At 38.4% G+C, this 18041-nt stretch overlaps 1 protein-coding gene across 1 annotated transcript in view; it reads left to right on the forward strand.

Annotated features, from left to right (window-relative positions):
• The first annotated feature begins 1214 nt into the window (after positions 1–1214).
• The window catches only part of LOC141017687 (uncharacterized), a 48842-nt gene continuing 32015 nt past the window's right edge, over positions 1215–18041 (forward strand). Inside the window, exons 1-7 of the mRNA XM_073492419.1 lie at positions 1215–1279; positions 4336–4539; positions 8646–8812; positions 11470–11507; positions 14021–14067; positions 14529–14665; positions 16477–16626. Coding sequence (XP_073348520.1) covers positions 1216–1279; positions 4336–4539; positions 8646–8812; positions 11470–11507; positions 14021–14067; positions 14529–14665; positions 16477–16626 — 807 coding nt within the window. The 5' untranslated portion in view covers position 1215. The remainder of the gene's footprint in view (positions 1280–4335; positions 4540–8645; positions 8813–11469; positions 11508–14020; positions 14068–14528; positions 14666–16476; positions 16627–18041) is intronic.

Here is an 18041-nt window from a genome sequence, read left to right on the forward strand (position 1 = left end):
GATACAGTTTTAGGTGAAAAGGTTAAGAGTTACAGGTTACAAAATCTTATATTAAAAATATATGAACAAAACTACATATATGAATTGCTAAATATGAAGAAAATATAAAGGTATATACTTCCTATACCTTGCTTAGCACTTCTCTCTCATCTAAAATGAAGAATCATAAAACAGCTTTTTTGTCATGAATAAAACAGGCCGATTTAAAGGTGTCTTTACTTCTATAACAAACATCATTTCTGTGAGGCTTTAACTGGGATTTATAGCTTGAGATTTGAAACAAAACCATGAAATTTTAGTCAACAGAGTACTTAGGTATTCATTTATTCTGCAAAGCCAGACTGCAGTGTCACAGTTTTCACAGTTTTTGTAGCTGCAGCCTCTGCAACAAAATCTAACAGGATCTGAGACATAATCTGTATGTGTTTAAAGCTTTTTTCCCAAAACACTGAAGATTAAACAATAGAAACAGATTGATAAAAACAGCAAATCCAGTGACATAAAACTTGAGGGTGCAACAAGTCAGTGAGGATATAAATAAGTGAAACCAGGAGTTTAACGTCCTAGTCACCTTTAGTCTGACACGTGTTTCTCCCTCCAGGATGATGTGCTTATAAGGACCACACAGACCAGTAACAGCTGTCAGACTGGAGGCGAGGTGAAGATGTTACTGGATAAGTACAAGTCGTCCAGTTTACAGGAGTCTGGGGTCACATCCTTACTGCCAAGAATAAATCCCACCCAGGGAAACACCAGTGTAAAGTGTCCTGATGGCCCGGGAGGGGGTGTGCTAAACAAACTGGTCACTGTGGTTGACAGATGCCCCCAGAGAGCCACTAACAGGATGACGCCAGCGCTGCGAGGGCCGCGGGGTAAAGACGGATTATGTCTGAGCAGTAGATAAACAGATTATTCCCGAAACGGTGCCTACTTTTTTAACCTCGTCACTCGTGCCACACTTACAGCTCCCGCTGTCCCACAATCCCCCTGGGCAGGAGGAACGCCTTCCTCCATCAGATGCACATCCTGGGATCATTAAGAGTGTTTCAACCGCGGCTCAGGGCCTCGTATGATCCGCCTTCTCAGACGACCTGCAATCCCAACTGACTGTACCCATGATCTCCACCTGAGCTAGAGGACGACCCCCCTCCCACCTCCCCTCACCCTGCTGGACTTACTTTGACCGTCATATTTATTGGAAACTCTTCCTTCACAATGCGGTGGGAATTTGGACTTGTGCTGCTGTTTGTCTTCGCTGCACAAGCTGCTGGAATTAAAGGTAAGCCTTGTTTTGTTCACAAAGCCTCAATCCTCTGAGCCTTGACACCTCAGGTGCTCTACAACTTAAATTCACATGCTTTTACACTTTTTACTTTACAAAAAGAATAAAGTTTGCACTTCTTGATAGATAAAAGCAGGTAGATGTAAGTATTTGAAGAGTAAGACTCTCTGTACACGTACTAAAGCAAAGCCTATTACGATTGCGTAAGTACTTGGCTGTGAAATCACTGAGGTGTCGGACACTGTCACTGTTTCACCAGAGGAAACAAAAAGGCTTAATTGCATCATAAAACGGCAACAAGTTTGAATAAATCCTTTGTCTTTGTCTTATTCTGAACCGCAGCCAAAGTGAAATCAGTATTTACGACCGGTCACAAATATGTGCAAACATGTCCACAATGCAAATGAAAATGGAAAGGGGATAATAGCACAGTTTAGTAGATTTATTGCCAGCCTGGTGACAGCTTGACAATTTGAATTACAGTACTCTCCTGACTTATTTATTATAAAAGCCTCTAAACATGACAAAGAGAGGGGGGGTTATCAGGTTTTGTATTACAACGTCTGAATCATCTCGGGTGGAAAAAAAGTTTCACCTTCACTTCAAAACATTTCTTATATTTGTTCTAAAAGCATCAATACGTAGGCCGCCTGCTGAGTTACAACACCCACTGTAACTAATGCTGTCCTAAATATATCTGCTAGACTGTGTTTAAAAACAACCAGACAATACACCGGGGAGATACTTGTATTCAAAGCAATGTTAATGTACAGTGAGAGCTTATATTTTTAGTACGAGTGTGCATAAGGAGGGAGAGTGAACCTCAAACCCTGGCAGGCTGATATAACTAAACTCCACTCTGATAATGTACACAAATAACACAAAGGAGACAGACGGTTCTATAACCAGCGTGTAAGTGTAAATTAACGAAATCCTTTGAGGCTGCCATAAATATATCACACTCATTGTGTTCAGTTTTGCCAATTTCTACCAAAGAACTGATAGTTTCAAACTTATTTGACTTCTTTTGTGTCCCAGTGCATCTAAAGGTTATCTTGTTTCTGTGCTGTGTAGTAAACTATGTCCTCTTGCACAGACAACAGCTCAGAAAACTCAAACGAGCTTCTAGTTATGAGATCCTGGAGGAGAATTAGAAAAAGAAACAGGCCAGAAACACTGATCCTTAAGTGAGAACAATTCATACAAAAAGGTTTGTTTTTAAGTGGTATGTAGGTATGAATTAAGATTTATGACTAGTCCAGATGTTGCAAATTATGTGCACATATTCTGAATTAATGTAAATGTGTAACTTGAATCAGCTAAAAAATGCAAAAAAAAAACCTAAAAACTTGCAAACTCAATAACCCAGATAATCTAAATGCAAAATAAATAATCTGTGAGGAAGGTATTCATCATCATGGCTTGCCCAAATTGTATGATTAGGTGATACACATTGTATGATTTATTAGCTTTTTTTGGCAAGAAAACTGTATGCAGTAATGGCTCTTAATGTTCTCCATCAGTTAAAGCTGTAAAATCACTGACTGTATAATCTCCTCTCGTCTCTGTTTGATTTATTTGACCGTCTCCCAATGACAGTCATTGGCCGCTTCACTTTTTGACAATGTTTTATTTTTTTACATCTAATGTGACTTCATATGAAACCATTCCCTCTTTATTACTGTCACAGAACAGCACTGCACTGATGGCTAACAATAATTGTCATTGATTTCATGTTTTCACTATGAAATGTCATAAAAGGTGTTAAAAGGTGGTCGAAATGATTTCTCAAAGCTAAAAGATGTTGAACTCAGATTGCATTTGTTATTCATCCAAAACCTGAAAACATTCATTTTACAGTCCTGCATGTTGAAGATAAGCAGCAAATAAAGCCATATTGGTTGTATATCTTCATATTTGCTCTAGTAGACTGATTCGTTTTTGTCTTCTGACAGCAAGACTTCCAAGTTTCTCAGTGGGAGATTCGTCTTCATACTCTTTGGTAATATATTTGTGACTGAAACTCGGCAACATACGGAGGGAACAGGCAGCCTTAAACAGAAATGTGATGGTGCGATTATTTCCCAATCTTACAAACTGATCATGTTGAAACACGTTCAGCTTAAGAATATGAAAATGAATATTTTAGCAGTTTTTTAATGTTCAAAATTAATAAGCACAAATCAATTACTGGATTCTTTGTTTCTTGAAATTAAAACAAGAACAAACAATTATTTTAATTATTGATTAAATGATTAGCTGTCTCGTCCATAAAATGTCACAAATAAAAGGGGAAAAAAAAACATAGTGAAGTCTTGTATTGTTCTACAAAAAATGCAGATAATAACAAAAAATCATGACACTGGAGAAGCTAGAACAGGCACATATGTTTGGCATTTAGCTTGAAAAACAACCCAATCAATTGATTATCAAAAACTGATCGACTAATAGACTGTTTTCTGTTTTGTATATGAAATGCATGAGGCCTATTTTGGTCATACTCAGTTCTTATTATATGACAGGGCTGCTGGTTACTACAACAGCCAGCCTGTTAGTCATGATCTGATCAAACATGATATGTGTGACATGAGTTTATTGTTTGAAATATCTGGAAACTGTTTATTAAATTAAACATTTAACATACGCAGCAGGAGAAACTGCTGACATAAAGACATTACAGAGGACTGGAGCAGCTGGTTCATCTATTTAAATGTTTGAAAACGTCATTTTAACTTATCTTTCATCTACGGATGCTTTCAAGACAAATCATGTTCCCAAAATACGTCTCCTGTTTGTTTTCAGCTGCTTGTTGTACCAGATGGGTGGGGTTTACAGTAAATGGCGTCATTTCTGTAGTCAGTGACAGAAAAGGACACCAAATCCAATTTTAACTGTCTTCAAATGTTGCCTAAATCTTGTGACAGTAGCAGTTTGTCCCTTTGTAGCAAACACAACCATCTGTTGCTCAAAACAAATGCCAAGGATTTGGATCTGACCAGGATTTGGTCTGCACTAAGTTTGACCCTGAATCATTTTCTGTGTTTCCTGGTCAGAGAGCAGCATCAGGCTGGAGGCCGTTGTCTCTGGAGGTCTGGTGGAGCTGCTGAAGGCGTCCACACAGACCGAAGGTTCAGGGTTTGAAGTGGGCAGACGTCGATCGAAGAGGTCGGTGTTCCTGCACTCCGGAGTGAGAATCTGCCCCCAGGAGACCATTGAGCAAGTGCTCGCCAGCCACCAGGCTTATTACCAGCTCAGAGGTACAAACATCACCCCAACTCACAATCATACAGTTGTAGAGATCTGCCCAGTGTTAAAGATGAGTCCCTAAGTCTGGCCATGCTTAAAGGAACAGTTCACCTAGAAATGAAAATTCAGTCACTATCTCCTCGTTTCGTAGTCCACAAAACATTTCTGGAGCTTCACAAAAAACAGCGCTGCAGCATTCTCCTAAACAACTGAAGTAGCTGGGGACTCTTTTAAAAAAAAAAGCAATCCCAAATTGATTTGTAAAGACGTTATTTACACCCTCTTTAAGCAAAACATCTTCTGTAGCTGTAGCACCCTGTCTGAAGTGGGTGCACAAACACAATCGCACGTTGAGGGTGTAAATAACGTCTTTTCAAAGCAAATATCGGATCTCAGGACTTCCGGCGACTTGGATTACACCGGACGAGCTGTACTGAGCCATTTTATGTTTTGTCCCCCAGCTACTTCAGTTGTTTACGAGAATGCTGCAACGCTGTTTTGCTGTGCAGCTCCAGAAATGTTTTGAGGACTACGAAACTGTTTCTTTAACAGCTCATCAGTGGTATTTATTGATGTCACACACACTGCTTCTCAGCTCTTATATTTTCTGCATTTTTCCAGCTTGTCAGGCTTTCTAACAGGTGTTTTTCTTGTCACAAACTCGCTTTGAGCTGACACCTTAGAATTTAAACAAAAGCACACAACATTGATTAAACTTCAATTCTTCACAGCCTGGATTAGGTTTTGATTGATTTGTTTCCTACTTTCCACCGGGCAGACCTTTTCTTTATTCCTTTCAGTCTGGTAGGATTGAATCCAGCTTGATTTCTTTTTGTTGCTAACACAAAAGTAAACTTTTTTTTGGCGCACTCAAGGACATCCTGACATCCCGACATCCCGACATCCCAGCAGGCAGCAGAAAACTGTTGCACTGAAAAGCTGCATTTGTAGAAATTCAAACGCTAAAAAGAAAAACTATCAAAGAATTGGGTCTATGAAAAGAAAAATGTCAAGTTTTGTCATTTGTTGCATTGTAAAGGGTTGAAAGGTGACTGAAATGTCAGACTGCTGTGGAATAAAATACTTTATTTACCAGTTTGATGAGAAGTAAAGCTGAAGTTGGAAATCAATGTGAAACTGCAAAAATTGAAGAACTGCCAAAACTAAATTAATTAAAGCATTTACTAATATAGCAGTCAGTTAAATGCTTCTGTTTCTGTTGTTTCTGGTAAACCAAAGATGGAATTTTGCTGTCAGACAAGAGCATATGAGCAATAAAGTTCATTTTAATGATGTGAGCGAGTCAGGTTTGTGTTTGTGGTGTGTCGCCTGCTTCAGGGTTGAAGTGACTCACCTAGTTTGAATCCAGCTGGGACAGCTGTTGCATGTCTTTCTCTGCTTTCCACGTTAATTTGAACTTGCAGTAATGGCACAGTTTTATGTTCTTTTACTCCTATACAACAGATATATAATGCCCCTTTAAACAAATGGAATCATAATGATTGAAGAACACATCACCTCATCAAGGCTGAATGAAGTCCAAACGTTTTCCTTTTCTAAGAGGCATGACAAGCAAGATATCATAATTGTTGGTAGAAGTTGGACTATTGTTGACCAGATAAGTGACGAGAAAGCAAAACATAACAAAGAAGTGTTACATTTCATTTTGGACTTGGCGTTCATTGTGAACATTGTGAACACAAATTTAATTTCGAAGGACCATGAGCAGTGAAATAAAATCATAAAAATATTAAATTAGTTGTTTGGTCCCAAATTTTCTGTCAAATGTGTAACAGCAGAGAGCAGAGAAAGGAAGTGGAGTGGAAGTGATGTGTGACTGAGGTGCATCTAATAATGTCCCTGGTCCACATCTATAGTACATTTTCTGAGCCATGTGAGGTAAACTTACAGGAACAGGAAAGAGGTTTCTCTTCACGCATACAACAAGGGTTTAACGTCCCTTTTTAAACAAATGAAAACATTATGATGTCGAACTCACCGTCAGTCCCTCAAACTCACCGTCCTCTTGTCACCTCGGTCAAATGAAGTTCGTCCCAAATGTTTCTTTTTCTAAGAATCATGACAGGCAAAGTATCATATTTGCTGCTCGAGGTTGGACCATTGCTGACCAGACATGACAGTTAAACAAAGCAAATCACAATGAAGCGACAGATTTCAAGTCAGACTCTGTGTATATCGTGAATTATTGTGAATCTCATGCACACAAGTTTCTGTTGGGTTTGCAACAGCTTAAAGCGATTAGTTAAAATTAAACATAAATAAGTTAACTAAAATTTGTTTTTTTCCCCCCCCAAATTTAAAATCCGTTCAAATCAGTTTAATACATCAGAATAGAGAAAAAACGACAGGTGGAAGTGGAGGGAAATGACGTGTGACGGAGGTGCCGGACCAGGTCAGACCTCAGGAAACAGCTGAGCCAGCTGAGCAGTCAGTCCAGTCAGGAGTGATGAAGTGACTCCTTCACCTCCCTCACTCAGGTTGACAGGTACAAGTTTGTTCCTGTCAAAGCTCGGACAGAGAGAAGTGACTAAAGCTGTTTAGTTTACAGCTTATTTATTTTTTTACCACAGAAACAGAAGGCTGTTTTCTGTCTTGTTTTCAGTCCTGTGACAAATTTAACACTGTGTATACAGAATATTTATGAAGTGCAGTGCTGCTTCGTATTGCATTAATGCTTCTTATTGGGGTTGAAGTAAATCAGACACTTCTATACAAACTGGGTTTGACAGTTTAATTCTGTTCTGCACATTAGCTTTTTTTTTTTATCTCCACTGATAAATGTGAATGCAAATGTCTATTTTAATCTTTTTCTTCTTCTCATCTCTTATCTTGTCTGTTCTTTTCTCTATCGTTCTGCCTTTTGACCTTTTCATCCGTGTCTAAATTGGACTTAAGTGCCAGAGACAAATTTTTACTTCATTTTATTTACTGTATGGGGTGTATCTCTTTCTAATGCAAAGTAATATGTACAATCTGAAGGGATTCTTTATAATAAACTACATTTGGAAATATTGAAGGTTATGACCCTCAAAGACTGACTCTCCTGTATTTGTTTAGTTTTTCCTACCTTATTCTAGCAGTTAGCATCACGTGCTGTACATCATTTGATTCATGAGAAGCTGAAGTTTCAGTTTGACTCATTTAAAGTCCCCATTTTACATGTGCTTTGTCTGAGAACGGATGAATTTACCAGATTATAAAAAGAATGTCAGTGAATTCTTTTTTGTGACAGAACCTTAGAAGTTTCTTTTCTTTTATTCAAAAAGATGTACTTGGATTTTTTAGACTTTCATTTTGGGTTTTTTTCTCCACTGACCTTTGCTAAGCAAGTTACAGCAATATCTGTATATTATTATCTTCTGCGTTGTACAGTGAAAAACAGCTGTAATCCTATGTTTCATATACCGACCATGTAGATGTGTCCAAAAAGTTGAGATGGTCAATTGACAGTTTATTAAATCATAACAGGTGGCATTGAAGCAAAGATGACTTTTTTTCAGAGAAATATGTAATCCATTGAACACGAACAACAAAAGTAGCTTGGCTACAACTAGAGGAAGAAACTACTTTAGTTTTCTCAACGAATCAATGCTGCAGAATGTAATGGTGTAATCATGCTCTCTGCAGAGCCCCTGAATGCCCAAATGAGACAACAATGCCAGTGAAAAGTACCACTACCATTGAAAAGCTGAGAAACTCTGCTTTACGTGAGTTTTTAAAGCATAGGGAGAGGATTAGTGGTTCAAAAGTTATCAGAAATTTTAAAAATTGATAGCTTTTATTATCCTCTAGCAGCTGTCTATTTAAACAGGAGTTTTTAATGCTGTGGTTTGAGATTCAGCTACCATGACTTTTAGTAAGAGAAAAATCTGTTAACAATTCACAGAGATATCCTGTTAACAAACAACCACTTTTGCCAATTGGATCTGTGGGAAATAAAGTGCCCAAAATACTAGAAATCTGTGACAGGCTCATTTATTGTAGTTTAGAGTGTAGAACAGATTGTTACTGTGTAGAGGAGCTCCTGGCAGCAGTGTATTTACTGCTGAAAGTCTAAGAAGCTGTGGTCTCTGTGTGTGTGTGTTTGTTTGGTCAGTTTGTCAGGAGGCTGTGTGGGAGGCGTTCAGGATCTTCTTCGACAGGATCCCCGGGACGTCAGAGTACCAGACGTGGGTTCACACGTGTCAACACGAGTCGCTCTGTATCTCGGACCTCGCCAAAAACTTCAGCAGCGCCGAGGAGCACATGAGCATGATTCAGAGGGTAAGAAAATCACAACGGGCTTAGAGAACATCCTGCCTTCAACACTCAGCCACCACAAACATAGACAACGTTTAGACATCTCACCAGAGATGTGAGAAAAAAAAGTCCTGTAAATCTGTGAATGTGTCATATAAGATTATTTTTTTATGCCATAGAGATGAAATATTTACGTTGAACAAAACATTCACTGTCAACATTAGTCATCTGTTTTCTGCACAGTCCTGTAAACAAAAGCATGAGTCATAGTTTTACGGTTAGCCAGCATGGTAACGCTTTATATTAAGGTCCTTGTAATGAGCTTTAGTTAATAGGAAATAAGGCCCTTATAAGTCCTTTATAGGATTGACATTATGTATTATTAATACTGTGTTAATAATGGCATCATAAACATGTTTGTTAGATTATAAGATATTTACAAGCACTTGTTAACAGTTTATAGACTGTGCAAGATTGTTAATAAAAGCCTTGAGCTTCTTATAAATGTTTATGATAGCATTACAAAGATGTTGAGTTTAATTAACTTACCTGTTACATCATTGTTAACCTTGAGTAAGCTTTTTGTTGCTTAATTGAGATTAATACATAATTAATTATGCATTTATTAGCAGTTAACTCTACTCTCGCTACTGGCTCTAAAGCAAAAGTCTTTAGATGAATAAATCCTTTATTATGCACTTACAAACTTTTTTAAGGACTTTTATGTTGATTGGATAATAAAGAAAATTCTTAAAAACTTGTTCATAAGTGAATGATAAAGGATATATTAATTATAATAAGGCATTGTCCTTGCAGAAAGCAGTACTAACTGTCAACAAATGTATAATAAGGTTTGTATTAATCTTAATAAAGCAGCAAAAAAGCTTTGTAAAGAGTAACGATAACATAAAAGCCAAGTTAGTCTAAGTCAATGAATGTTTTTGTTATGGAATTACAGACAATTGTAAACTTGTACGGCTTTTATTAACATTCTTAAGCAGTCTGTAAACTGTGAGCAAGTTGCCTTAAGCGCCTCCCCAGTCAGTTTTTCTTCCTGTGTAATGCTTGTTGTTCTTCCTCAAACAGAGAATGGGGGCGTGGTTAATATTCATACTCAACCAGACTAACATTCCTGCAAGATAAACATCACTAGCATGGATTAGTGATAGCATCGATATATTAACATGGACCAGCAGCGTGAATATTAGCAGGGATAGTGCTGGCTGTCACTCAAACAGAAGATCTTTTCTGTTTGAGTGACAGAAGTTTTCTGCTAAACTTTCCCTTTGCTCTGGTTGCCAACACCGGTCTGCTCTGAACAGTCACCATAGCTATCTCTCCTACTCTTGCTCAACCACTCACACACCACACACTGCCCTGGATCTTAAAGGAGCCACGCTGCTTTTATAACCCCTATCGGAGGACGACGTATCACTCCCAGATTCTGCTATAGTCATATGTTATTGTTCCATATTAGCAACAGCTTAAATTTAGTGACTTTGAGCACAAAATTAAGTAATTTGGCAAAGAATATTTGGCAAACAGTGAGACGTAACAACATTGCCAGGAAAGGAAAAATATGAAATGTCAGAAAATACCAAAATACACTGGAGGGGGGACTATAAGGGGAATTTTTAAACCTGGTCCCTGTATACTCTGACTGTTGTTTAATAACGTCTTCTAAAGTAATAATTAATGCATTCATGATGCTATTACAAACGCTTGAATAGTCTTATTGACACATAATGATGTAAATAAGCATCTGACTAGGACTGATGGGGGTCTTATTACCTGTTAATTAACACTTATCACAAGGAGCACTTGGTGAAAGTTGAGGAAACATCTCAGTCATAGTAAGCTGAGGTAGCTTAAACACTTTGTCAAGGTCATGATTTTCTAATGTTAAACTTAATCCTGCCAACATTTTATTTCCTCCAACACAATTTGGTGCAGTTGTTGTTACGTGAAAGAAATTTGACACCTGCAGAACCTGCAGAAGGTTTGAGAAGGAAAATTAGCATATTGAATCTGTTTACATGCGGTTGATGATTTTGTGACCTGCAGGAATCAAACCTGTGAAGCTACTGTTGTCATCTGTTGACCAGCATTCCTCAATAAACATGCAGACATGTCACTGTCAGCACATTCATCCTCACTGCCACATGGCCTTGCCAAGAAGAAAGAAAACAGTTTGACTCTCAACTAAAAAAAGATTTACACTCTGTATTATCAGTTTTGGTAAACTAACCCTTTACAAAAACACAGAGAGGAAAGTTTTCTTTTCTCATTAACATCACACTCATGTTTGAAATCACACTGTGGAGATTTAATGGGTTTTATGTCCTGAAGCGTTCAAAAACTCCCCGAAGGCTTCATAAACGGCTGTTTGAAAATGTATTTTTAAACCACTACACACGAAACAGGTAATTTGGACATAATTACTTTCACGCTTACTCAAGTCCTGAGTGTAAAGAAAATAATATATGATTGGACAAAGCAGTTTATCAGCTGTGCGATCAGTCGTCAATCTAAAAATAAACAGCTGCCAGTGAGAGCAGCAGCAGTCACTGACACATGACATCATCATCACAGACAAGATAGTCATGAGGTTAGTTAGTGTTAAAATGTGTGTTTGTGTGTTGCTTACAGTAAATTAATGTTTCATTTTTGATTGTTTACAGAGGATGAACCGCAGGAGAGACCAGAGGCCTCCAAGACGGTACGTTATGAGACATGACCACGTTTCTGACTACATGCACACAGATAATACAAACTTTAAATAGTTTATTTAGCTTAAAATGAAAGGTTTCGTAGTCCACAAAACATTTCTGGAGCAAAACAGCGTTGCAGCATTCTCCTAAACAACTGAAGTAGCTGGGACTTGTTTTAACACATAAAGAACAACCAAAAAAACATAAAATGGCTCCATACAGCTCGTGCGGTGTAATCCAAATCTCCAGAAGCCCCGAGATCCCAAACTGATTTGAGGGGCATTATTCACAAGATGGCATCATTTGCAAAAATGTATAGTTACTTGATAAATCCTTGTTTTAGAAAGAAAAATCTTCATTCCTCAAGATGCATACCCATCAGGATAGATGTAACTTTACTAAATTATATTAAAGACTTTTATCAGACTTTTGGCAGTGATGATACTAGGGAGAGTATGAAGGCATAGTCATTTCCTCTAGTCTCTCTGAATCATGTTTTAACTTTTAAATCCACTTTCCTCTCCTCTCTCCTCGTCATCATTCTGTTACTTTATTTCTGTCCAGAGTGATTTCATAAATTTGTAAATGGAAAGATGAATCCAGAGATATGAGGATGATAATTTGAATCTGAGGTGTTCTGGGGACACAGACCGACTCAGAGAAATGATCAGACTCACACAGCTTGGCTCTTTTCTCTGTAATCACCTCAGCAAAGGAATTACAGGCTTTTTAATAACCAGGAAACGTTAAGAATAGTTTCCACGGACAGAAAAGAACCGGTTCAGTTACACTGCTCTGGTGAATGATATTCGTCCTCATCTTTGACCTCAAAGAATAAAGGAAATTTAAACTGTGTTAAACCTGAACAGACAGATGTATCATGATCCAAATTCTGTATCATCATAAATGAACTTAAGATGAGTCAAAATGGTTCACTCAAGTGTGGCTCTTGATAGAAGAGGTACAAGGTTATACAAGATCTATTCATGTCTATTAAAAACATTTATAACTCCACTAATCACAGGAAAGGAACATTCATTGCAGAGGAAGCTTTTTTTGTTTTTGCAGTTTGCATTCAGAAATCTGTGGATATATTTGGATCCTCTGCTGGTAATCAAAATGAATTGTTCTTATTCATTGCTACAGTAAAGTTACCTTCTCAAATTGAACTGATAATGTAAAGTGTTGAAGTGAAATAACTCTAGTTGTGTTTGGTCATGAGACTCAGGCTGAAGACCAAGTGAAATGTTCTCAGCATTTTGCCTCCAGAGACACAAGATGTGCATCAGAACAACATGTTGTTTTTGCAAATTCCAACACACCAGCATCAAGACTCGACACTGTGATGTTGTCAGTTTGTCAACAAAAATTTCACAGCCAGTGATTCCAAAGTGCAGCAGAGAGAAGTGAAGTTGAGGAAGAAAGAGGCTCATCACAACTAAGCAGCAACAATGAGCACTTAAAGTGCTGCTTCAGTTCTACAGACAAAGGATGCTTTTGAACATAATGTGGTTAAAATGAACTGCTCAGTCAGTCCAGGCAGTGCTACTGATATTTTCTTTTGATCCTTTGCTTACAGCAGTACAGTGCACCAGAATGCTTCATATAGAGTGCTTCAGGGATGAGTCTTAAATCTCATCTCAGGTCAATGGACTTTTGGTTAAATGCCTGAAATAAAGTCTGTGGTTCTAACAAGCTTAAGAGATTTTCACGTTTTGTTCTACAATATATAATATGTTGGTATATACACCATGTTTGAATGATAAAGCGTTTACATGTCTTAGAAATGGCGGTTGCTAATAAGTGTCTAAATGAGACTAAAGAGGTTGTCGGGACATTAAACGTCATCACAGTGAACACGGAGACTCATCTACTAACTAGTCCGTCTTTACAGGCCGACTTGAGCTACAAACTATTCTTACTTTAACTTTACAACTTGTACATTGATCAGTGTATAGAAAACGTGTATAGTAATTGTGAAGTAAGGCGCTTAGTGGTGGTGACGTTTAAGTCATGTGACCGTGATGTCGTCTGTTTATAGCCTAACATTAGCTTTTTACTTCTTGAGATTTAATTTATGCTTCAAAAATCACAAAAATTGTGTTCATCTGAAGATTATCTTGCCCAAGAAAAAGTGTAAATATCATAAACTTTTGTTAACCACAGAGTTTATTTTCTACAATAATTAAAATCCAATTGAAAAATCCCATAGGCTGTTTGTTGAGGGAACGAGCGCAATGCTAAGTTCTGGGTTAGCCTACAAAAATACATCATCCCTGCAGCTCTTTATACTTTGTCAATTCAGGAAATGACATCACTTTACTGTATTGCTGCCTTTAAAACCAGGATATCATATATAACGATATCCAAAATCTAGGATCATATCAAGGTCTCATATCAAGATAATGATATATTTCATATATATGGTCCAGCTCTTATTTAGCTCGACCTGTGAGATTAGAAGTATTGGTAAATAAGTAAATCTGCAGAATTTAGAACTTTTTGTTTGCTTCTTCCACAGACAAGTGGTGACTCCTGCACCGACACAGGAGATCCTGGAAATAGAAGGTAGAATATTTATAATGATCTGATACCAACCCTGCTTTTAAATGACTACTGTTACTAATTTTCATAATGTTTTTATTGCATTCTGATTATCTGCTACTGTTGGATATATGATGTGTTGCAAAGATGATACCATGAACTGTGAGAAGTACATTGATTTTTGTGTTTATGTCCAGTTCTTTAAGGCTGTATTTAATACAGAATGTAGACTGGTATAAGTTAATATTGTGTGTAAGCTGAGTCTTGTCCTTGTATTATACTCATCACTACGAACTGTGTGACTATAAGTTGTCAACAAGCACAAGCTCTACCACAACAAACAAACAAATCAATTTGAAATAACTTTAAAATGATTCTGTGCTTTACTGCGTCATGACAGATGTGAGAATACGTCGCAGACAGCTTGACTTTCACTCCTCCTGTTAATTGAGTCTGTGATTAAAGTCACTGTGATGTCACTTCAGGTGCAGAGGTTCAGACCACCGGCCCGTCAGCGGCCCAACCAACGACCCCCACCAGCACCACCATCCTCCTCAGCCCTGTGAGTGCCTCTCCAAGCCCTGGCCCCGATCAGACCCAGGCAGCTGAGGAGGTCGAGGAGGTACCGACAAGCACTCACATTTGCATTTTAGGTATTTAGTCGACGCTCTTATCTACAGCAGCAAGTCAGAGAAGAGAGGAGCTGAGCGAGGAGGTTTGTGACAGGACACAGTGACTCCTCTGTGGGCTTGAAATGTCACAGTCAAGTAGAAGCACTTGTTCTCTGGAAAGTATACATCAGTAGAGTTAAATTGCAAGTCAGCAATTAATGCATTACGTCCATCTGTCTTCTTTCAACATAAAATACACAGAACATAATATTTTATGCCACAACGACTTTCATGACTGTTGCACAGCACTGAGCAGCTCCATCCGATCACTTCCTTGGATTATGTGCCGTTCTCTAAGACACTTTGAAAGAACCATTGAAAACAGGTTTTTTATTCACTTAACCACTGTGGATTTTCAGCTTATCTTTGTTAAAGTAGATTACTGACCTACATTTTCTATAATAGGTTGTTTGCAGTCACGTGATTCTGATGACTTGTGAAATTCAGATGGAAAGTGAAGTTGGCAAAGCAGAATTGACGAGATGGAGGAAATTTAGTTTGTTATTGTTGCTACGTATTGTTTTTCAGTTACACAGGTACGAACTCCAGCAAAGGAAACCAAAAGATACACTAAATTTAATGTTACAAAGTAAAGAAAAGGTTAGCTGCATTGTAGCCACCATGTTACCTTTGGTGAAGGGGTCCCTGCATTGTTCGACTGACGGCAGACGAAGGTTTAGGCAACCGTAAACGACACAAACCAAAGGCTTTTTTTAGCCTCGAAGTCAGGAGATTGGTACAAAGATGAAAACTATCAGTGTGTTTCTACAAGTAACCTTAGAAAAACAACTTTGCAAAAACCTTGAAAAAGTGCAAGTAAACAAAAAAAGCTTCCCAGTTACTGTGTCAAATAGTTCCACTCAGGTTGTCCAGTTTACCTGCTGCATGAAACAAGGACTTATTTAGTGCTCTTCCACCTGGTCCTGGCTCCCAGCGTGTTTGTTGGTTCCAGCAGCAGATTGCTGCAGCAGTTCATCGTGTCTGTCCAGAGATAATTACCGCCATGACGTAGTGAGCGCTGGGCCGAATCATGGAAACCAGTTGCAATGGTTTATCTATCCACCAGGAGGAGCAGTGATGATGGAAGCTGAAGCATTACTTCAGCGTGAAATCAGCCGTTCTTAGTATATCATAGGCATACAGTATTTGATGTGTGGGAGAGAGTATGATTCTCACACAGAGCATATTTTGTTTGTTGTTGTTGTAGTTATATAAATGTCATTTCTCATGCTGTTGGATTACTGCGAGGCCACCCTGTCAGGTGAAATCTGAGAGCAAACGATTTTTTGCCCCAGTGAACATGTTATTTTTGTAAAGGCTTGACGCCAACAAAAATGGTTTGAATGAGAATATTTTGTGCGGTAAAAACATCTTGTGGAATTTGGAAATTATAACATCGATCTTTTTTTAATATATTTTGACTTTTGGACTTTTCAGTGCTCTGAAATTATCAGAAATGTTCGGATTACACGGGTCAGAAGCAATCCTACGCAAAACAAAGATGAAAACACTTGCTCATTTTTTCCGTATTTTCGCAAATGTTGATGGGACATTAGAGTAATTTTTGGTGAAGCAATGATGATATCTAGTCCTGCTAGATAAAATATTACAACAGCAGGAGTGATGAAAAATGACAATGTAAACTGGACACAGTAAACATACAGTGTATTTTAAGTGGAGGATGTCTGGGAGCAGACCAGGGCTGTTTCATTCTTCTTTCTGGTTTTACCTCGATGTTGACTTGTGTTTGTTTTTCCTGAAGGACTCCGAGCTCCCTAACGTGGTCCCTGAGAGTCCAGTGGAGCAGATTGTGGAGTTCAGCATCGACCTGGTGGATCCAGGTTACAGAGAGCTGCTGGACGATCCAGACTCCCCTCAGTACATCGACCTGGCTCATCACCTGCAGGACCAGGTGGGAGTTCTACTTCCTGCTTTCCTATTTTGAATTCCTATTCTGTGTCTTGTTGTCTATTCTTATCAAGGTTCAATGTCAGAACTTGTATTTTAATGCAAGTGTGTGAAATTATATTATCTTTCTTAGTTATATTTTTGAGAAATGTTTTATCTTCATAGAAAATTTAGACAATCCTGGTGAAAATTGGGGCTCTTTGCCATATCTTTTGTCATACCAAAAATTAAAACGCAGGATGGCTTGAAGAAAACCTCCCTGTGCAGAAAGTGAGAGTCATAAACGCATGGTTAGATGAGTTCTATGTGGAGGAACTCAATTAGCCTGACCTCAAACTCATTGAACAGCAATGGGAGGAATTAGAAGAGCAATTGTGAGCCAGACCTCTCATCTAACATCAGTGATTGACCTCACTAAAGCTTTTTTTTTTTTGACTGACTCGGCACAAATTCCTCCAAGCAAGTGTTTTGCAACGCCTTCCTAGAGGTATGGCAGCTGTTTAAGCTGCAAAGGCAGGTCCAACTCCATATGAATGATCCTTGTTTTAGAATAGGATACCCAACAAGCTAATATACAGGGGGGTTAAAAGTCTGAGACCACATTGGAAATCTCTAATATTGTCACATAAACCTGAAAATAATTAGAAAGGTTGAGGATTTAGAAAGTAAATGATTATTGTTGTTCTATTGTTATTCTAAACAAAGAGGGGCTCTGGACTGAAACACAAAGCTAGGGTGTAGTTAATGTGCCTCGTTAGCATGATGAGCTTATGGTCCGTACTGGATCAAAGACGGCTGGGGTCATCAGGTGTAGGTAGATTTCGTCTTGTCAGTCTTCACAAAAACAAGCTTGACCAGCTAATAAGAGACATGTGTACCAGGTTATTAATTCTTACAAAAGTAGTAACTGTGTCGGTTGTATTGGCAGTATTTCCTGCCCTCTTTTTGTTATGCTAGGACTCTCCTCTTCTGTCTGATCCAGCATGTCACTTACTACCTGCCACAGTCTCCATGAGTCTCTTGTGTCTGTCCTGATAGTAAAGAAGCTTACACCACAGGGCCAGAGATAGGGAGCAGATTACCCACAGTCCTCTCTTTCTGTGGGTGATTTCTCTTTGTGGAGCTCCTCAATCAGAGTCATGGTGAGAAATTGAGTTCTTCAGTGTTATTTCCTCATTAAAAGACTCTTAAAACGGCATCAGGATCATTCAGAGTCGCACGCGATTCACAGCAGGATGTTACCTGTTGGAGCCTTTAAAGACGATTATGTCATAAGAGTGTCCAGGTGCTTAACTCGCCCAAAGATAGATATCAATGAGCGTTTTCCATTCATGCAGTCCTTTTTATATAGGACACATTGGCGTCCTGCCAGGTTATTAACAAGCTCAGAGTTAATTAAATTAGCCTCTGCAAAGGGAG

Source organism: Pagrus major, chromosome 22, assembly GCF_040436345.1.
Source record: "Pagrus major chromosome 22, Pma_NU_1.0".
NCBI lineage: Eukaryota > Metazoa > Chordata > Actinopteri > Spariformes > Sparidae > Pagrus > Pagrus major.